This window comes from Psilocybe cubensis, chromosome 1 (genome assembly GCF_017499595.1).
Source record: "Psilocybe cubensis strain MGC-MH-2018 chromosome 1, whole genome shotgun sequence".
Lineage (NCBI taxonomy): Eukaryota > Fungi > Basidiomycota > Agaricomycetes > Agaricales > Agrocybaceae > Psilocybe > Psilocybe cubensis.
The window spans coordinates 1,693,670-1,714,532 of NC_062999.1; the positions used below are offsets into that span (position 1 = coordinate 1,693,670).

At 45.9% G+C, this 20,863-nt stretch overlaps 7 protein-coding genes across 7 annotated transcripts; 2 read left to right on the forward strand and 5 right to left on the reverse strand.

Moving 5' to 3' along the window:
* Nucleotides 1-162: 162 nt before the first annotated feature.
* JR316_0000515 (DNA (cytosine-5)-methyltransferase 1) lies at nucleotides 163-4,863 on the forward strand (the record flags this gene model as incomplete). The annotated part of the gene is made up of 18 exons (XM_047886329.1): nucleotides 163-225; nucleotides 403-430; nucleotides 499-829; nucleotides 1,011-1,116; nucleotides 1,177-1,641; nucleotides 1,699-1,799; nucleotides 1,850-2,074; nucleotides 2,122-2,494; nucleotides 2,546-2,970; nucleotides 3,020-3,199; nucleotides 3,250-3,483; nucleotides 3,532-3,810; nucleotides 3,859-4,089; nucleotides 4,145-4,185; nucleotides 4,238-4,312; nucleotides 4,370-4,464; nucleotides 4,520-4,615; nucleotides 4,672-4,863. The coding sequence occupies 18 exons, from the start codon at nucleotides 163-165 to the stop codon at nucleotides 4,861-4,863; spliced, it is 3,540 nt and encodes a 1,179-aa protein (XP_047754075.1).
* A 127-nt stretch (nucleotides 4,864-4,990) lies between these two features.
* JR316_0000516 (Diphthamide biosynthesis protein 4) lies at nucleotides 4,991-5,641 on the reverse strand (the record flags this gene model as incomplete). Its single annotated transcript, XM_047886330.1, has 2 exons — nucleotides 4,991-5,436; nucleotides 5,605-5,641. The coding sequence occupies 2 exons, from the start codon at nucleotides 5,639-5,641 to the stop codon at nucleotides 4,991-4,993; spliced, it is 483 nt and encodes a 160-aa protein (XP_047754076.1).
* A 1,092-nt stretch (nucleotides 5,642-6,733) lies between these two features.
* JR316_0000517 (TBC domain-containing protein) lies at nucleotides 6,734-9,146 on the forward strand (the record flags this gene model as incomplete). Its single annotated transcript, XM_047886331.1, has 4 exons — nucleotides 6,734-7,848; nucleotides 7,906-8,391; nucleotides 8,455-8,879; nucleotides 8,944-9,146. The coding sequence occupies 4 exons, from the start codon at nucleotides 6,734-6,736 to the stop codon at nucleotides 9,144-9,146; spliced, it is 2,229 nt and encodes a 742-aa protein (XP_047754077.1).
* A 534-nt stretch (nucleotides 9,147-9,680) lies between these two features.
* Nucleotides 9,681-11,405, reverse strand: JR316_0000518 (Enolase; the record flags this gene model as incomplete). The annotated part of the gene is made up of 7 exons (XM_047886332.1): nucleotides 9,681-9,774; nucleotides 9,829-10,002; nucleotides 10,056-10,093; nucleotides 10,147-11,066; nucleotides 11,126-11,221; nucleotides 11,275-11,329; nucleotides 11,376-11,405. The coding sequence occupies 7 exons, from the start codon at nucleotides 11,403-11,405 to the stop codon at nucleotides 9,681-9,683; spliced, it is 1,407 nt and encodes a 468-aa protein (XP_047754078.1).
* Nucleotides 11,406-11,631: 226 nt separating this feature from the next.
* Nucleotides 11,632-13,346, reverse strand: JR316_0000519 (Enolase; the record flags this gene model as incomplete). The annotated part of the gene is made up of 8 exons (XM_047886333.1): nucleotides 11,632-11,719; nucleotides 11,776-11,949; nucleotides 12,009-12,046; nucleotides 12,098-12,519; nucleotides 12,576-13,007; nucleotides 13,062-13,157; nucleotides 13,208-13,262; nucleotides 13,317-13,346. 8 exons carry the CDS (start codon nucleotides 13,344-13,346, stop codon nucleotides 11,632-11,634), a joined length of 1,335 nt encoding a protein of 444 aa, XP_047754079.1.
* Nucleotides 13,347-13,739: 393 nt separating this feature from the next.
* JR316_0000520 (Nucleolar GTP-binding protein 2) lies at nucleotides 13,740-15,940 on the reverse strand (the record flags this gene model as incomplete). Its single annotated transcript, XM_047886334.1, has 7 exons — nucleotides 13,740-13,972; nucleotides 14,024-14,726; nucleotides 14,782-15,024; nucleotides 15,072-15,334; nucleotides 15,388-15,556; nucleotides 15,617-15,765; nucleotides 15,820-15,940. 7 exons carry the CDS (start codon nucleotides 15,938-15,940, stop codon nucleotides 13,740-13,742), a joined length of 1,881 nt encoding a protein of 626 aa, XP_047754080.1.
* Nucleotides 15,941-15,992: 52 nt separating this feature from the next.
* On the reverse strand, nucleotides 15,993-20,435 carry JR316_0000521 (Importin-9; the record flags this gene model as incomplete). The annotated part of the gene is made up of 19 exons (XM_047886335.1): nucleotides 15,993-16,112; nucleotides 16,383-16,496; nucleotides 16,548-16,718; nucleotides 16,767-16,900; nucleotides 16,963-16,992; nucleotides 17,046-17,307; nucleotides 17,355-17,590; nucleotides 17,673-17,960; nucleotides 18,011-18,231; nucleotides 18,283-18,445; nucleotides 18,496-18,650; nucleotides 18,703-18,809; nucleotides 18,858-18,956; nucleotides 19,009-19,317; nucleotides 19,366-19,593; nucleotides 19,648-19,869; nucleotides 19,922-19,993; nucleotides 20,049-20,127; nucleotides 20,305-20,435. 19 exons carry the CDS (start codon nucleotides 20,433-20,435, stop codon nucleotides 15,993-15,995), a joined length of 3,141 nt encoding a protein of 1,046 aa, XP_047754081.1.
* Nucleotides 20,436-20,863: the final 428 nt, after the last annotated feature.

Sequence of the window (20,863 nt, forward strand, 5' to 3'; positions counted from 1 at the left end):
TCCTTACAATTATCCCAAATTATCCCCTACAGTAATTCATCGTCGACTCCATTTGACTAGGAGAGCTCATCAGATCTCTCTCACCCCCCGAGTTTGGGACGGCACCCAGCACAAAAGGCTCCCTGAGCAACTGCAACAAGTTGCACCGCTCCTGATACCATCATGCCGCCTCGTCGACGGCCTACAGCGTTTGAAGTCTCTTTTCCTGGGGAAAAGGAGGACGAGGTGTCGTCTGACTCGGGCGTGGCGAAGCCATTTCCTTCGTTTCATCAGCAGTCGAGGAGTTCTTCTGTGACTTCGACGTCCAGTTTGGGAAAGAGGAAGGGCGAGGTGGTGGACAACAGGGCAAGTTGAATTGGATTGTAGGTGCTGTGTTTAACTGATGTTTTCTCGCTGTTATAGGAAGCTAAGCGCCACAAGCTTCCAAAAGGTAGTGTTGTTCATCTAGATAATGTCCGTCTGTACACAAGCTGAAACGCGTAAACGTTTTGGTTACAGACGCATACTACAAGGCTCTGAAGGACCCGATTAAAGAGACCATGACGTTGGTCATCACTGGAGAAGACCCCAGCGATGGCGACGACGACAAGCCCATTCGGGAACTGCACGAGTTCACGATCTTTGACCCGAGCCGTAGAAACGAGCTGGTCACTTTGGAGGCATTGGAGCAGGACGATGGTATCGACCGGGCTTTTGAAGCTGCTGGGTATGTGAAACCCCATTACCTGAGTGAAGAAGATGAGGGGCAGGAGGAAGAGCAGGAGGAGCCTCAGTATGTCCATTTGGGCGCTATAATGAGGTACACGGTGGATTACTCGCAGGAATCCGAGTGAGTTGCCCTGGTCGTATTCTGATCAGGTATAACACGAATACTGATATCAACTGACAAGGCCATTTTATATCGAAACGGAATGTGCCTGGTATATTCTTAGGGAGCCATCGAGCTCTTATAAAGTGTTTTACGAGCATTTCTATTCTCCAAGGCGTCTAGCCCAAATCATTATTTCTAGGGCGCTAAAACGTCCCAACGAAGATTTCAAGTCGTTTTTGGATCGATTGACGAAACGAGTCGATATGTTCGGCCGGACATATGTTCAAGAGCATATTTGGGATAATGTAAGTTTATTGCCCATTCTCAGTATCAGGTATACCTAGATGATTCACCTCTTCACAAAGCTTGTGGACATCAATGAAATTATACGAGAGTCTGAACACGCAAAGAAAATCATGGCCGTCCCATTTGTTAAGACTATTCTTCAAAGAGCGCCTCAGAGTATCGAACCACAACGGATTCCGAGAAACACTCGCCCCTTGGTCAGAAAGCAGCCGAAGAACCTAATAGGAAATCCCGACATATCTGTTCTCAAGAGCGAAAATCAAAACACCACATGTGTGACACCGAGGATTGCAAAACTCGCAAAGGGACTGTTCCGCGAAGAAATGATGGTTCTTGGGCCGCCGCCTCCACCAGTCAACAAGGCTGAGGTTGAGGCTCTCAAAAATAAAGCTGCGCACAATTTACGGCAACTCATCAGTAGGGCAAAGGCGGGCAACAAGAAGATCACGTATCGCAAGGATGATCGCATTAAAGTGGGTGGTGATTACTATAGCTCAATCACAATTGAGGGGGTAGAATATAAGGTGCGTGATCGACGATCGTGACTCTACCTACCTCTTGAATATGCCAATTATTTGTAGATGGGTGATGTTGTTTTGTTCCCGATTAAACTTGCTGGCGATGAAGTCAGGCTAAAAGCGGTTCAACCCGATAAGAGCTCTCGTGTTGACCATTTCTTTTGGTAAGATTAATCTTTATTTCATTTGTACCTCTGCTGAAACGAGTATCTAGGTTTGCGAAAATTATCTATATCATGGCTGAAAGCCACCAAGTGCATGTACAGTGGTTCAATCACGGTTCACAAACAATTCTGAATGAGTTAGCACACCCACAAGAGCTGTTTCTGAGTGATCTGTGCGGTCATGACACGGTTAACCACATTGTAGCGAAGGTTACAGTTCATTACTTGCCGAACGAGGTTGATCCAAAGGTGAAAGCAGGCGAATATTTTTGCAAGTAAGGGATTATCTTTGCGCACATCATGTATACTCACTCAGATTTAGATTCTCGCATGACATCAAAACAGGCGTTTTTGCAGATCTGGATACCAAACGCATTGAACTGTGTAACAGCCAGCGGCCACCGGATAACTGCCCTGTATGCCCTCTCCTTGAAGAAATTGATATGCAAAAAACGGTCATGCCTCTGAAGGACAACGCAGGGAATATCAACGGGCTTGCTTTCGCTGGTGTATCGTACCACCTTGAAGATTTTGTCTTGTATCGTGCCGAAAAAGGACCTGCCAACATCGGCTACATTACGCAGATCGTATTTCCATCTCGCATGCGGGACACAGCAAAAGTCACCATGAGGAAGGTTGGTCGTATATCCGACCTTGATGACGAAGTTTTACCTGAAGGGGTTTTGAGAGACGAGGTATGTGATAATCGATTTCGGACATGCCTCAAAATCTGACTTTATTCAAAGAGACACTTATTCATAACTGATGAGACAGTTAAAGTAGACGTATCAGAGGACTCTGCGTTGCTGCAAGTCATTTATGTACCTTGCAGTGAATCATTCGAGGACCCCAGTGCAAATTTGGAAGACTGGCTCGAACTCTCATACGATCACTTTTACGTGCTTTATTCATTCCCTCGCCTCGCTGTCAAACATTGGGACGAAAGGAAGAAAACGCGATGGCAAAGGCACGAAGTATGCAGTCAATGCTGCAAGGAGATTCTTGAGAAGCGCAAAGGAATATATAAATTCCTTAAGCAAACGAAGCCCTTGGCCACATTAGATCTGTTTGGGGGTGTCGGTGCACTCAGTCGAGGCCTAGCTGATGGAAGTGGATGTCTTAAGGTTACTCATGCCGTTGAGATTGCGCCGAGCGCAGCCAGGACATTTGCGTATGTTATTGATTTCTACACTGTTCAATATTCTCTAAATAAACACCAGGATCAATTCTCCAGAAACAACAGTGTACAATCAATGCGCCAATGAAATACTCCGCTATGCTGTGAAATCACAATTGAAACATGATATAGAAATTCCAAAGCAAATATATGACAATAAGACTCCCATTTCAGCTCCACCGAAACCTGGAGACATCAAAGTCATTACGGCAGGTTTCCCCTGGTTTGTCCACCCCTCTAACCTTGGGCTTGGTTTACTAAATATCCAAATAGCCAGAGTCATTCGACGTTGAATATCTACAAGAACGCAGATGACCCAAAAAGCAATTTAATTCTAACCACACTTTCTTATCTTGATTACTACTCACCGGACTTTGCATATTTTGAAAATGTCCCGGGATTTTTGCGATTCTCTTTGAGGGCGACCCATGAAAATGAATATGGATTATCTGGGGATGTGGATATGGGTGGAGTAAAGCTCCTCCTTCGATCGCTGATTGACATGCAGTAAGGCCGTTAAATATCCATTTGTCTGTCTATTAATTTGGCCTATAGTTATCAGTTCCAATTTGCATTATTGCAAGCTGCACACTACGGAACTCCACAGCGAAGGGTTCGCTTCTTCCTGGTCGCTGCCAAAACTGGGCAGGTGCTTCCTGCAATACCACAACCAACACATGACTTTCCGGACTCAACCAGCCTCAGCATCAAATTTGCTGATAAGCTAGATGTCATTGCACCTATTAGAATGGCACATGGAACAGCGCGCAATCGGTGTGTAACCATAAAAGATGCCATTGGCGATTTGCCTAGGTTTGACTGGTTGCGTAACTTGTTCTATTTTATTTGTTATTTAAATTTTGAATATCTGGAATCGTTTAGGAAACATCCATCACCCGATACGGAAGATAAAAAAAGGAAAGATGCAAGGCGAAGACGCGCGCGTGAAGTTGCTGCTGTGGATTGCAACGTCAAGGACACATATTCTGGGTTCTCGGGAAAAATTGGATACCATATCGATCCTAAGACGAGATATCAAAAGCAGGCCCGTCTCAAGGAAACAATTGATATACAGCATTATACACGGTGCTTATTGCCAAGAAAGGTGGAACGGTAAGATGACTTGTAATTTTAAACATTCTTATAGGTTGACGATTACCAACGTCAGGGTACTGTGTATCCCCTTGAAAGCTGGAGCAGATTATATGAGTCAGTTTAGGGCATTTTTGGTTGTTGTGTTGCGCTGACCATTTGGGAACAGGTTTACCAGCCGATAGATATGAATGGCAAATTGCAGATCCTACATCGTCTGTGGGTAGACGGAATTATATTCGAGGTGAACCTTGGCTTTAATTTGCTTCTCTGGACTATGACTTATCGAGAATGTTTCCAGGTCTGTATGGGCGCCTTGATCAAAACAAGGTCTTCCCCACCACTGTTACAAATGTCGACCCAACGGCAAAGCAATGTCAAGTTTTAAATCCTTGGGTAATTTTGGATGTATATATTATGCCTGAATAACGTTCTTATTTCACTGTTACAGTGCCATAGGATGGTTACCGTCCGAGAATTGGCAAGGTCCCAAGGATTTCCGGACAGTTTCGTGTTTAAAACAATTGGAAAGTTGAATGTAGTGACTGTAAGTACTGTGAACGTGCTATGACAAACAAACAGAATACTAAACATCGCCGTTAGATCCATCGACAGATTGGAAACGCGGTTCCTTTGCCTCTTGCGCACGCACTTGGGAGGGAACTTCGCGAATCGCTATTCAATCTGTGGAATAGAAAACGAGAAGATGCCATCGTCATTGAGGATGATGAACTTGCTCGAGGAGTAGAACATCAGCATTTAGCGAATGATAGTGACGACGATATGTATGTTTAGGAGTGATTCATGAATGAGTGTGTTTTATAAAAGCTATAGTAAATCACCTTTAGTTTACTCGTAGTGTTTATTAATGTATTATAACTACAGCCATTCACGTCTATACATGTATATAGTAAAATGGGGGCTACGTTTCGTGATCAGCTAACTCGTATCCCACCCAAACGACTTCTGAACAGCTGTTGCAGGCGATAAGATGGTCGCCATTTTCCATCTGGGGTACTGTTATCCGGTACCAGCCTCCACAGCGGCATGAATATCTCCATGGGCCCTCTTCCGCGTCTTCTGGTGTGACAGAAGAGGATTCGTCTTGAAACTCTTCCAGAGAGATTACTTGTGCGGGACGAGGCGTCGTGCTCGACGATTTTTGATCAAGCGTGGCATCGTGGGCGTCTCGAAGCTGGCTATCTGATAATACGGCATACGCCTGTTTGATTAGAGAGATTTCAACACCATTGGTAGGATCGTGTGTGGCGCGTTTGTCGGGGTGGGACTTTAGAAGAGCGCGATGGTACGCGGCCTTGAGAACGGCGGGTGATGCATCTCTAGGCACCTCGAGCAACTGGTAGAAGTCTATTGTGCTCTCCGCCAGTTTTAACCTTGAAATCTGAGGCTCAAGAGCTCAAACTCTTTGAGCGATTAATCTGGGCAAGGTAAGAGGTCAATGCAAGGAGATCAAGTGAGGAAAAAGAATTACATAGATGGCGGAGCGACGGAACGAAAGTGATCGATCATTCTCACGTGCATTAATCCGTATGTGGCTATTTTTAGTTTTCATTTTATGTGCCACAACCGACTCTCAATCCATGTAAATTTGTTGGAAACCTTCCTGAGAGTGTGTCAAGAAAGCTGGATCCGGGAAAACATGTACTGGAAATCGCCGCTCTACGTATAGAATCAAGCTGTAAAAGCGATTTATACCACTCTGGGCGTCCGAAATGCGACGTTTCAAATCTGGATGAAGGCTGTCACAATGAGCAGCACTATACAGTTTAGTTCAGCTTCTGGTACCCAGAGTGAATGGCTCATGAGGAGACGTGCGCTGACAGTCCAACTGGATCTTTGAAGGTTGAAACGAGGCTTGGAGCCGATCAACTGTTACGGTCAATCCCAGTTCTCTGACGCGCTCATCAGCAGGTCCTGATCACACGCCTTGTACAAAACATTACATGTATATTGCGGCTCACCCAGAAACTGTTTCTGAAGATGATTGTGAGCAAGGCGCATGCAAATTGAAAATACAGAAACAAGTGCGGGCACGAGGGTGCAAAGTAGCCACGGACTGCCGGGATTGCACAGGGCCGATGTGAAGTACGACCTCATGTGTCCACGCCGCCATCTGACACTGAAGAATTGTCACCGTTCCATAGACCTACTGGTTGAGCTTTATTGATTTACGTTGAAGACTATTGGTGCTGAACAATTTAGCGTAAGAAGTGAGTCAAAGTCAGCCTCGACTGGGAATGAACTGACCGACCCATTTAATTGCAGTAGAGCCATAGACAAATAGGCGGAAGAGAAGGCTAAGCTTCTTGTACAATATGGTGCATTCAGAGACTCAGATGGAGGCTTGCTGGGCGTTTACTGGGCGCCTAGCGATGATTGGCTGGGACAGATTGGAGACGGAAGTATTTAGTGGCAAGTTTTTCATGTATCGGTTGTGCTGGCAGCAGAGAGGAAAAGGTATAAAATGAAAGAAAATTGTAAATGGACGGGAGAGGATAAGTAGTAGGCTGACAGAAAGAGCTGAGCTGATTGTTGCGAGGGAAAATGTATTTTTGTGTTTGTACAAAGTAGCCGGCTTGGATTTTGACAAGACAGCCTGTTAATGTCAATCTCTCCGCCCTCCAGCTAGCCTTCCTTTTCCGCAATGGACGCACCCACTCTCATTCTTGTTCCCCCAACTCCTCTCAGGTTCGATACTCCCTCCGCTGCTCCTTCCTCGTCCTCCTCCTCGCCATCCAGCTCTGCCCACAGGCCAACCTCTGTCCACCAGCACAGGCTCTCAAGGCAGAGCCAGCCCACCAGAGACTCGTCAGACGCTATTTACTCCATTTATTCCATGTACGGCGATGACACAAATGCCAGAGCGAGTGTAAGCTGGACAAACCCTCCCCACAACCATGATCGGACTCGCTCAAGGGACACTATTTCTCCCCCGACAGTCAAGATCGAGCTTCCCAGGGACCGCCCCATCTCTGCAGTGACAACCAGGAGCAATGATCACTCTGACCTGGCATACTATTCACCGGAACAGGACGAGCATGTTCCTCCAGCAGCATTGGAGAAGCTCGACTCCCAGCGCGGCATGGTCGGCATGGGCGATAGCCCTCGTGGATCTCTTGCTACCACTTCCTCTGCTCGCCCTCCTTCCAGTTATGCGACGCCTTCTTCCTTACGAGCTCAATCAGATCTTTTTGAAGACCCCGGATTAGCTGGTAGTTCAAATCTCCGGAAGAGTGATCTGTCTGCCTCATCTTACACCTCAGGGCCTTCGCAGTCCAAGGAATATCGAAGAAGCGTCTCAGTCCATTCCAAACGATCTTCTCGGGGCTCACCAAGCCCTCACCAGCACTCATCTCTGCGCGACTTGCCTCCATTACCCCCCTCAGTTCGTAACACACCTTCTCCGACCCCTTCGCGACAACCCTCTCCGTCACCCGCTCATCCGCACATCACACCCAAGACATCCATGAACTTGAATGGAAAAATCCCCTCACCCTTCAATTCTCCGTCAAGTAAAGTCTCCCTCGTGCCGTCAGAAGGCGAAGACTTGGATGGTTTTCATGTCCGAAACACCTACGCTCAGCTCGAGGCATCAGGTGTAAGGGGAGATGGATATGAAGAGGGTGTTGAACGGACACGCGCCAGAATTGGGACGAGTAGAACTAGTCAACTGCAGGCAGAGGCTGCTCTTGCGGACGGCGATGAGAAGAAGAGGCCCCTTGACGATAAAGAAATTCAGCTTCTTAGGAGCGTTGATCGGTGAGTTCTAATTATTTAGACAGCCACTCTTCATGCATAATTAATATCACTTTTAAGATACGGTTTCTTCTCTGTCACCTCTCATGATCGACTTATTCTTCTTAATGCTACGCCTCTTCTTAAGAAACTGACCCATACTCCTGCCGGACCCCCTACTGCTTCTGCAAATGCTACGACAGTCAATGCATTACCTCCTGTCACAATACCTCCCAAAGAACCTTCCAGGATAGCTAAATGGACACGTATGCTAGTACCACAAAAACGTCAGCATGGCGGCAACGTTGAAACTTGGACAATACGACCATCCAAGGAAGCCAAATTTAGAGAGCGGTTATACAAGGGTATTCCCGACCGTTGGCGGAGAGCCGCCTGGGATCTCTTGATGTGTCGGTATTCGGGCTTACCACCCCGTACGTTCGAAATTCTGGCGTTAGAGTATCGCGAGGGTCTGGAAAGACCATCACCATACGACATCCAGATAGACCTCGATGTGCCACGGACAATCAGTGGACATATCATGTTCAGGACGAGATATGGTGCTGGGTAAGATTGCCTCGTCTTTGAGACATGCGAGGTCGCTTTAACCATCGTAATTTATATGTGCAGACAACGGTCCCTATTCCATGTGCTTCACTCATTTTCTCTCCGATGTTCGTCTTGTGGGTATGTTCAAGGTATGGGCCCGATAGCAGCTACATTGTTGTGCTACTTCGAGCCTGAGCGCGTATACTCCTCCCTCGTGATTCTGCATGACTCATACAAGCTACATGATGTGTTCAATGCTGGATTTCCTGGTATGCTGGAAGCGATATATGTGCAAGAACGTATCATGGCTTTGACAATGCCAGCTGTATACGAGGCATTCCGTAAAAATATGATATCCACAACATCATATGCAACCAAATGGTACATCACGCTCTTTGCAAACTCGGTACCATTCCAGACACAGCTCAGACTTTGGGATGTGTTTCTGTTGGAAGGATACGACGTTTTCGTTGCAATGGCAGTAGCGATTGTGTGGGTTTATCGAGGTTCGTTGTTACCTATGTTTGGGAGAGTTATGACATTCCTTCTAACATTGCAGCTCTTTGCCAGATCACATCACATCAAGCTCTGCTAACTTTGAAACCATCCTATCCCTTCTATCATCCTTCTTCGTCCCTGAAGACGAAGATGCCCTCATGTCTTGGATCGGAACAACCCTTGGGGACAAGAAATTTCGGGGCAACATGACAAACTGGCGGCAAGCTTGGAAAAAACTTGTCGCAGAAGGCAAAGAAGGCTCTGCCCTTCTATAGCATGCTGGAAAAACCGTTGGCCAAGGATGTGTTTCATTGATCAATGGTTTGACACCAACTATACGCGGCGACAATACCACATGACTTATTTTTCTCTTACACTGGTGGATTGTATGTCGATTCACCATCCTTTTCAAGTCCATGAAGTCATAGAGAACCATGGATCTTTATTTACCGCAGTGCTTGCGTGTTCTTTTACGTCTCTGGCATGGGGTGTACTTCGGTACTGGTTGCATGGGGTTACAGTTATGCATGCACATGAAACTCACTACTCTCGCTATCACATTCTTTATCATGGATCCTTTTATTCTGACTTTGCATCGATTCATGCTGTTTTAGTATTTAAAGTGATGATCGCTACTACTTATCGTTTCTCTCTATTCACTGTATTTTTCGCCTTTCACTGGCTCGTTCAAACGATTATCATGCGAATTCGAGGAGGATACTTTACAATTTAGAGCAAAGACACAATATAATTACACGAATGGAACAGATAATTTTCGGACCAACGATGTAGAAACAAGCTACATGCACCTAATTTTTGAGCAGAACTGGAGGTGTGTTTCCTTTAGAGAAACCTTTGCTACCCGCATAAATAGGATTCTCCCCTGAATTCAACAGTTCCTCTCTGATTAGGGTATTAATGAAAGGCTGCTGCTTGATGATAAAAGTTTCCACTTACTCGATGCGCAAAAGTTGATTGTATTTCGCAACCCGCTCGCTGCGTGCAGGAGCACCTGTCTTGATTTCACCTACTCCGAGGCCAACTGCGAGATCAGCGATGAATGTGCTTTCAGTCTCGCCGCTGCGGTGCGAGATCATGACACCCCAACCGTGGGATTGAGCGAGCTTACACCTATAATCGGCCATGAGAATCAAGTCAATAAACCAGTCTCAATTTGGACCTACGCCTCGATGGACTCGGAAATGGTACCAATTTGGTTGATCTAAAGATATGGTATGAAGACCTTCTCAAAGTCAAAACAGATATTTTGCCTACCTTTAGCAAGAGTGCGTTGGCCGATTTCTTGTCAATGCACGTCTGGATACGCTTGGGATTGGTCACCGTGAGATCGTCAGCCACCACCTGCGTGCTTGCGCTTTTAGTGAAATGAGTCCAAGCGTCCCAGTCATCCTGGTCGAAAGGGTCCTCGACGGATATGAGTGGGTACTTTTTGAGATAATCCAAATAGAGCTTTGAGAGCTCAGTACCTGACAGCAGCTTTCTACTGTCGGGATGAGGGTTTTTGAAATCAAGGTCATATTTTCCATCCTTGAAGAACTCAGAGGCCGCGGCGTCGATACCAATTTTGACTTTTCCTTCATACCCCGCGCTGTTGATAGCGTTTACTAAGAGGTCGAGAGCTTCTTCGCCGCTGGAGACGTTGGGAGCAAAGCCGCCTTCGTCTCCAACGTTCGTTGCTGTAAACACAGCGGTCAAAATCCAGTCAGATATAGCCACCCGTTTTGATGTGTCAGGGTGCTCACCGTCAAGGCCATATTTTTTCTGAATGACCTTTTTAAGAGATTGATATGTCTCGCTAGCCATTTTCAGCGATTCCGAAAAAGACGAAGCGCCCACAGGCATAATCATAAATTCCTGGAAGGCCAAATTATTTCCCGCATGGCGTCCTCCATTGATGACGTTGAAGCATGGGCACGGAAGGACAAGAGGTCCCTTGACGCCTGCGAGGTCCGCAATATGCTGATACAAAGGAACCCCGGTCTCCGCGGCGCCTGCCAAAGCCACAGCCATTGAGACGCCTACTATAGCATTAGCGCCCAAGCGTCCTTTGTTGGGAGTTCCATCGAGCCTGATCAGAAGATCGTCAATTTCTTTCTGTTGGGTGACTTTCAAGCCAGATTTGATGAGCTCGCGCTCAATTATGTTGTTGACGTTATTGACAGCTTTCAGAACACCTGAAAAACGAGAAGTTAATCGCGAGTATCTTTCTTGACTATGATCATTGCCCAATTACCTTTTCCACCGAATGCATTTTTATCTCCGTCACGAAGCTCAACAGCTTCGTGAACCCCAGTGGATGCTCCAGAGGGTACAGATGCACGAAATTTTCCTGGATGAAATAAAATGTGAATTTGTGAGAGAACAGAACCTGTTTCAACACACCTTTTTGAGTGTACAGATCAACTTCAATAGTCGGGTTTCCTCGCGAGTCAAAAATCTGAGAATATGAGGATCGCAAAAAGTAGACGAATAAAAGCTATTACCTGACGAGCATGGACTTTGGTGATGAACATTATGTTTGAGAATGGGAAGATGTGTGAGCAGCGGTGTAGGCTTGATATATCGCTTGATATCTATTTTTAGGCCATATGTGACGCATGCAGTGAAACTGGATCGTAGACTGTCTGACGGAGGGGCAAGGTATTTCATTGGGATGATTGATACATTTGAGTTGTTATTCTATGCGAGCCAATACAGGGCCAGGTCGTGTTTTACAAGTTGTGATCGGATATTACTATTTTACTTCTTGATAAGGGCGGGAGGCGTCAAACCAGCGGAGAGTCCACGCTCGCCGGCGAAGGTTGCACCGGTCTCTTTAAGTTCCTCCCTGATATCATGAATCAACAATTATTCAAACAATTAGAGAATAATCCTGAGACGTACTCAATGCGGAGCAGAGTGTTGTACTTGGCGACACGCTCGCTTCGTGCAGGGGCACCAGTCTTAATTTGACCGACCCCAAGAGCGACGGATAGGTCGGCAATGATGGTGTTTTCAGTCTCACCGCTACGGTGGGAAATCATGACACCCCAGCCATCTGATTGGGCAAGCTGAGCACTATTGACTATTTGAGCATACTATTTTTTTGAAAATTTGTGTACAACAATTCCACGCACGCTTGAATGGACTCGGAAATGGTACCGATTTGGTTAACCTGGAGTTATGGATAAGATTTATGCGCCACGAACAGATAATATAAATTGACCTTCAGGAGAAGACCGTTGCAAGCCTTCTTTTCGATGGCGGTCTTGATGCGAAGGGGGTTGGTAACAGTGAGATCATCACCGACGATCTGGATGCCACTGTGCTTGGTGAAGTGGGTCCAAGCCTCCCAGTCATCCTGATCAAAGGGATCCTCAATGGATACAATGGGGTATTGCTTAACGTAACCTAGGTAAAGGTCGGCCAATTCCTTGCCAGAGATCCATTTGCTGGGGTCAGAGTTGGGGTTCTTGAAGTCGAGGTCGTATTTGCCGTCCTTGTAAAACTCGGATGAGGCGACATCAAGTGCGATCTTGATCTTGCCCTCGTATCCGGCCTTCTTGATGGCCTCGGACAGGAGCTCAAGGGATTCCTCGGCGCCAGAAACGTTAGGGGCGAAACCTCCCTCATCACCAACGTTGACGGCTGCAATAAATAGATATGTCGTCATTCAACCGTGACAAATATAGATATGGACATACCATCAATTCCGTATTTTGCGCTAATGACTTTCTTCAAGGTGTGGTAGGTTTCTGTTCCGATCTTCATGGCCTCGGTGAAAGAGGTGGCTCCAGTGGGAAGGAGCATAAACTCCTGGAAAGCGAGCTTGTTACCGGCATGGGAACCGCCATTGATAACGTTGAAAGCGGGGCAAGGGAGAACGAAGGGAGGCTTGACACCAGCGAGATCGGCGAAGTGTTGGTACAGGGGAACACCCTTCTCAGCAGCACCAGCTTCAGCGACAGCAATAGAGACGCCGAGGATGGCGTTGGCACCGAGTTTTCCCTTGTTGGGCGTTCCATCGAGTTTGATGAGGAAATCGTCGATTTCACTTTGGTTAAGGACAGAGATGCCAGCCTTGATCAGCGCAGGTGCGATAATATCATTGACGTTGGCAACAGCCTTGCTGACTCCTGTAACGCGTAAATGAGTAAAATTCAGTGGAGAAAACGCGAAAAGGGGCATACCTTTGCCAACATATGCGTTCTTGTCACCATCGCGGAGCTCGACTGCCTCGTGGATGCCAGTCGAAGCACCAGATGGGACAGCAGCACGGAAGCGACCTATTTCCAGAATAAACCTCTGCTGGACTAGGAATCTCGGGGAAACAGACCTTTGGCAGTGTAAACATCGACTTCGACGGTAGGGTTACCGCGCGAGTCGAAGATCTATCGCACAAGGGTGAAAATCGAAGGCAAGGGGACAGGAAAAGGAGGATATACCTGGCGAGCGTGGATTTTTGTAATGGACATGGTGAGTAGGTGGTGGAGTAGTTGAAGAAAGGGTAAAGAGATAAAAAAGTTATCGCGAATCAATCTTAGTAGGGATTGCAAATTCCCACGATGAATAACGTCGATGAGCAAGGAATGACCGCCATCGTTCGTCTTCGGACTCCCGATCAAAACCCGACGGTCGGCTCTAGTTTGCGTACCTGAGGCCATTCTCGCATTAACCTGGGTTACTCTAGTCTTAGCCCGCGTATCCTTATCGCATTATCATTCTCCATAATCCAACCTATATCTACATGTGCAAAACACTAGCAGCCTGTGCTCCAGTAAGCGCCACAGATCCACGAATAGACAGATATCATACCGTGTCCGTCCCCCAACTTGCACACTCATCTATCAATCATCTATCGTTCAACTCTACAAAGCACTCTTTCTGCCACCTTTCTTTCCGACTGGCAGCGTCCTCATCAGCGCCGCTTTCGAGCGGTTCTTGTTCTTCACATTGTTTGAGGTGTAAAAGTTTGCGGGTTTACGCTGGGTGGATAATAGAGTAAGGATCAATTCATCGGAAGACCAGAGATAACATGCCTTGTTTGTTGTCATCCGAGCCTCTTTTTTATTAGCGGTGTCTTCATCTTCGGATACGCCGTCTAGAAAAAAAGATATCAGTAATATGTATCAACTCGGGATATCTGACCCACTGTCAATGGCCGCTTCTGCAGGCACAGGCCCGGAATTGATGCCTTCAAAGACATCATTCCATTTCAAGTCATCCTCATCCTCCTCATCCTCGCTATCCTCCTCTTCCACCCCTTCTTCAGCGACAGCTGCTTCCTCTTCGGGGGCTTCAAATTCTTCTTCAATTTTCTCGATATCCTCGGGCACAAACGTGTTTTTCTGTATCAAGGTCTTTAGGTTTTGTTTTACACCCGGAACCTCCTCATTTTGAGAAGCTTTCCCCTTTCCTTTAAGGTCTTTTTTCCTCTTAATTCTAGCCTCAGCCTCGTTCAACTCTTCGGTCCTTTCCGGAGGTGGCACAAAGAATGGAATACGTCCTCGAACCCAATCGCTGAGTACGATTTTTGCAACCGAATCCAGATCTGGCTCGCCCTGTTTTAGAAGACGTCCTTTTTTGCGCGCAAGTTTGTCCAAGAAATCCTCAGGTTTCCAGCACTCAGTCGGATCGTCCTTGTTGGGCAGGGGTATGTCGTATGTTCTAGATAGATAAATAGGTTTCACCCGTGCCATAAGTGCAGGGATATGCTCGGATGGTGTAGGAAGTGCTTCCACTCGAACAACACCCTTCAAAACAATGGAGGACTGTGAATCGTTCGATGAAGCAGGTACAACTCCGGGACAGTCAATCAAGTAGATCCTCTTGGTGAGGGTAATATATTGCCAGACCTTGACGAGCATGTTAGCCAAATGATTCCACGACGCACATGTCATAATGGCCCACCTTAGTTTCCCCTGGCACTGGCGCAACTGTGCAAACTTTGCTACTTTTGATGGTGTTGATAACACTACTTTTACCAACGTTGGGATATCCAATGAAACCGACAGATATTTGTTTTTTGTCAGAATGAAGCTGAGAAAACTGTCGAAGTAGTTGAATAAGAGAACCTTTCCCGAAAGAGTGGTTGGGAGAAGCATGGAAAGCGATGGTAGGATAACGAGGTGTGAGATGTTTGATGTATCGAGCCTATATTATAGTCAATAAAAAAATCATCGCCGAAGAAAAACACTCACTGTAACCCAATTCGGGACAAGATCACACTTGTTAATGACAAGCACGACTTGCTTATGGGACTTCTCTTTTTTAATGGATTCGAGGACAGATTCACACATTGTTCCCAACGGATCGCGGGCGTCGAGAACATGGAGGATAACGTCAGAGGAATCGATAACTTTATAAAGTTCCCCAAAGATACGGCGAGATGTTCCTTTGGCATATATTGGCTCCTTGAAGTCAGCGTGGGTTTGAGGCTCAACAACAGTGGATGCAAGAGGTTCTGTGACCGAAAAAAAGATCAGAAAATGCGGTGACTACATGAACTGCACATACCCATGACACCGGAACCAGATATCGACGCTGCCAATTCTGCTGCATCTGCTGCCGCTGCACCCATCTTTCCAAGTTCTTCAAAAGAACCGGCATCAATTCTAGGTTTTTTCCTCTGTGCCTTGGGTCCAAAAGTCTCTGCAAAAGGTTCGGTTTCTACGATATGAGGGCGCTGTTAAGATATATAACATTAGAATTGATCCAACAAAATAAATATCACACCAAAAATCACCTTACGAAGAGCAGGGTTGGCCGCATCATCTAGAAGCGCCATGGGCAGTTTATTTCTTCGGAGAAGGACAGAATATGGGTCATCCTTTTTGGCAGCAAGACTTGTTCTAAAGTGATCCAAAGCTGTCTGAGAGATAACTCTGGTGTTTCCTGTCGGAAGATTCTGTTCAGTCCATATTCAAGGCAAGAATCAAAGAGACGCACCAAACCATCTTCGGTCCGGCTGCACTCTTCCAGGCTTCGTCTCGTCCTCTCCTTTTTGAAAGGCCGCAGCTTGAATGATCTTTCCATCCTTGTCGCGGACAGCCTTTCCGCTGTTCAGCATCTTTAGCCGACCGACTTGTTTAGCATTGCGATAGAAATTCTCTCCTTTGACTTTAGCTAAGGAGACATTGGAAGACGAGGTCGACGACCTCGTCTTCGACTGTGAGGCTGACTTTTTTGAAGTAGCCATATTGGAAGGAGACCTCGAAGATTTGTTGAGGTTCAAAGTTGGCCTGGACAGACAATATAGTCAGAAAATTCTTGATTGACTATATTTTTTCCCACGCTCTCACCATCCCATCAGGTCACCGGTCACCACCCTACTTACAACTTTTGGCTGTTTGATCGTTTTGCGTTGTATATACGTATTCAAAGAACGATGATTCTTTGATCCACAAACACTCCAAAACTAATTCAGAAATGGGATACCAGGGCGATTTACTGAGCGTTCCAATACTCGACTACAAAATAGATCTATTGTAACATAAAGTCTATGAGTTTACGTTTACAATGCGGCGCACAACGAGCATTTCTTCGGGAGATAATTGGTCCACAAGAGAAGCAAAGTTGTTGTAATTGTGTGCCGCCGACTCTCGGATAAAAGACAATAAATGTGCCTGTGTACATGTTATTTAGAACGACTGACTTCGTTGCTAGACATTGCTTACCTGCATATCCATTTGTGAGACAGGGTCGTTTTTCAAGTCCTCATCGTCGTTGTCATCCAGGATCTCATCGTTGTCAAAAGCCATACCCTTTGGTCCTAGCATGTCGGAGAGCATTGCAAATTCGTCTTGTTTGAAGCCTTGATGTGTTTCTTCTTCAGTCCAGTCTTCGTCCTGATGAAATTGCTTAGTAAACTATCGATAGCATGCTTGAAAACTTACTCCATCATCAGAGTCCACATCAAATGTCCCTCCTTGAGCAGTCAGGGTCGCTGATTCTCCGCCCGATTGAATATCATGGAGAATGATTTTAAGCGCCTTTGCCGGGAAAGAGATGGCGGTGAATTCGTGAGGAGCTGGCAGGTGCAGAACATGTTAATAATGAAAGGTTGAATATTATGATAAGCAAAGTGCATACTCGTCTTCGTCCGCGAGCGAGTCATAATGGCTGCGGAAACAGAGATGGTATCTATTTGAAACAACATGAATAAAAGCACTCACTATTCTTGGTCTCAGGCTTAATGATAATATTTCCTTTGACAGTTAGGTTCTGCAAGCTCGGGCGTTGCGCAGTGAATAGCTGTGTTAACGCAAGTGTGCTAACACGGGAAGGCCAAAAGCCCTGGAAGGTCTCGGCATTTTCGCACCAAGTTTGTATCAATATATCTAAAGCCGAGCGATTATCGATATTCATGGACTCCAAGAGGGAAAGGACAGTGTCACGTTGGTTGTTGATCAGGAAGGCGAACGGAATTACAAGGCTCTATAGAAGATATTAAGATCCATGAGAACTTTAGTCATTCTACGCACCTGCAAGAAGGTAGCAGTTTTAGCACTGGTCATACGTAAAATCATTGCTTGCAGGAGTTGAGGAAGAACAGGGAGGACAGCCTCGCCTGCTCTTCGCAAGAGATGAATAATCAAATCGCCTATTTGTAATCCACCCGATTCATCCTGGCTCTGTAAGATTTGCGCTACGAGAGAAAGAACGTAGTCAAGGCCATTCCTCCCGTTATCATCTTTCCAGGAAAGCAACTGATTGCAATCTTTGCGAATAATTACTGTTAGGCAAGCAATACCATTCTGAACAAAAAATAAGCAGATATACAAAAACGAGGGAAAAGATACCAACTTGTAGAACATCGCGATCCTCAGCAAGGTTTAAGCAAGCAAACAAACTTGGACCAAGTAAATTGAAAAAGCCGTCTCCAAGCCCATTGTTAGGGGCACCTTTTACTAGGCTGCTCACGAGATCGATGGCAGTACTTGCGACCCAGGATTCCTCTTTCTTCGCGGTCGATATGGACGCGCTTAGGATTGGCAAGGCCTGCTTTACAGAAGTTTCGTAGATACCTGGCGCTGGAGACGATGCCAAACTTCCCATGATATCAGTCAGTATCGATATAAAGATGGGATCTAAGCTAAGATGAATAAGTCTGTGTTAAACTGAACATAGAGATGTCAACCTTTCGTATTTTTACTCCACACTTCTAGAGATGCAGAGATCAAATATTCTGTGAGGTCTGGAGTTAGCCATTTCCCTTGATCAATTTCAATGACCACTGATAATGTTTCAAGGATCAATGACAATGTATCTTCTGAAGCGATCAATAAGAATGGGCCCAGGTCTCGCGCGATCCGCGGCGCGAAAACGATAAAGGCAGAGTCTTCTCCGTCTTGACAGAAGCTAATATGGGCATTAGTATGCAAACATTGTCGGATAATAAAGAACAATTACTTGTGTACTGCTTTTACTGCTGAGATTTTGACAGGGACGCCAGAGTCCGCCGATTCCAGTACTTGAATGGCAGCTTCCAGATAATGTCCAGCGGACTGGAGGGGTAAAAGTTTCGCATATTTACTGGCAAATACAAAACCTCGGCCCTGTAGGAATGGGAAATCTGAGAAAAACGGGTTAGTATGTCTTTCGTCTGGTGGTCCAATGATTTACCAGGCTGGCTGAGAACTGGAGGAATCACGTTCGCGAGAAGGTAATCAATGTCAATGGGCTTAGGATTTCCTGATTCTTGTTCGTCTTCAATACAATCTAGAACAGACTCGGCCTGCGACCCAACTGCAGCGAGCGCCGCTTCAAGAGGCCTCCACCTTCAAAAGAGATCCATATTTTGATTTAAATGAGTGTTATGAAACGACATACCAGTCACTGTCACCTGAATTGTGAGCCTGTTCTGAAGTTCGTATAACCTGTTCTAGGCTGAGTTGTATCGATTTTGTAGTTTGTAATGCTGTGCGTTCAATTAATGCCTGTAAAACGGATAAGAACGGCATCAATTAAACAGAAAATTGACGTACCCCAAGCAGGTCAAACCCAGCTACTCTGACACTGTATGCCTGTGTTTCGTCTTCTTCTTGAGCAACAAAGTCATTGGCGTTATTGGTCCATGTCTCCACCTGGAATAATAAGTCAGATACTCGCTTTCATCATCGGTTCAAAAACATTCACGTCGTCATCTGTCATTTGGACAAAGGCGAACACTGAGGAGACAACAGCTGCAACATTTTCGTCGACAATCCAATCCTTTCCTTTTCCACCTCTAATTACTGCAGCGAGGAAGTCGATGATTGGACACAACAGTTGAGGGAGTTCAATGGGTTCATCTTCCGAAGAATTAGGGACGGATTCAGCCGCCGCCAGGTAGTAAGTCGAGAAGGTCGGGTACAGGGAACGGAGATTGTTTAGCGATGCATTTAAGAAATCAGATAGGTGAGGGACAAGAGCCCTTGGGAAAGAGGTGTGCAATGTGTCCAGAGTCTGGAAGAAAGCCATAAGCATACAGCATTTGATGAATTAATTATTTACCTTGAATACTTGTATTCTTACTGCTAGACCGTCCCAAGTAGAGTTGTTGGCAATATCATGGAGAGGATCGATGTTAAGCAGAACCTTGAAGGCCTCTAACCAAATAGGTAGAACAGATGCAACAGCCTCTTTGACCGATTGCGGGTGTTGATCTTTCACCATGAACAGGGCTGTGACGCATTGACGGAAAACGGATACTGTCCTTGCCCTGGTTAGTGCTGAATGAGCCTATATAACGTTTCAAGTTAGACGCAGGAAAGCGACAAGCGTAGAATCCATTACCTCCGATGCTCCTAATATACCAAGCAAAACAGGAAGAAGTTGACGAAGAACTGGGAGAATTTGATCTTCTGTCAGATCCGACTTGATGAACTCGGTCAAAACTTGCATAGCGCCATGTACGGAATCAGCGGAACCCGATGACAGAAGACCAATTAATGATGTCAATAGCTCTGGATATTCATCGGGCCAATCACAGTTTGCAATAGAAGAGAGGGTATGTGCCTGCAGGGTATCTGGTGAGTTAATAAGCTGTGAACGGGCGGAAAGCACTCACAGATAGGCTTCGTATCTTTCGATCTTGATCTGAGAGTCCGCGGAAGACAGCTTCTCGGATTTGTGATTTAATCTAGTAGGATATAATTCGAAAGGTAGAATAATACAAAGTGAATACATGAGCATACCTCTACATTAGGCGCCGAGCCTTTGAATGTTTGGAAATAAGGTGACCACCTTTCCCGAACATATTTTCGCAGTGCAATGCTAGCAGAGTAGAGAGAGATCGATCATCAGGATCTCGCGGACACGTAAACAGAAACATTGGTGACTCATCTGTCGGAGGGATTGTTCAGCATCTTGTGATAGAACAAGGCGCGAAAGAGACAGTCCAGTATCTATTTGACGCGAATGGCCAGATACAGGTTAACAGTGCTCTGCAACTATAGAAGTACCAAAAAGTGCGCGCCTGAACGAGTGAAAAGTTCTGCCAAACTGAGCTCAGCCGCAATACGAGTATTTGTATCAGGACTCAGCGTCCCGGAAAGGGTTTGTGCAATCTCAGAGGTGGCCATGACGCTAGAAATCCGAAGAACGTCTACAAAACAATCATTGTTGTGCCAAAATGTCAGCACAGATGGACACTACGGTCACATCACGTGAAGAGCGCGTCTCGAGTGTCACAACTCACAATTTTTTTTGTTGTTGTTGTTGCAGAGTTGGTCTCCGACATCGGCTTACTCGACCGCACATATAGTGCCGTTTCACCGTAGGGAACATCTTAGCACGCTCGTTCTAGGGGCAGTGTAGGACTGAACCCCACTGTACCATCAACAGCCACATTTAAGATTGGAGTTTTACTGCATAGTTGAAAATATTGTCAAAAAAGTCTAGATTGTGTGCCATTGTGTTTAATCCATCGTCGACATACATGTTTGGCATGTTCAAGGCTCAAGTCAATGATTACTTATATATTAACGATATGGTCTGAATTCGTTGACGT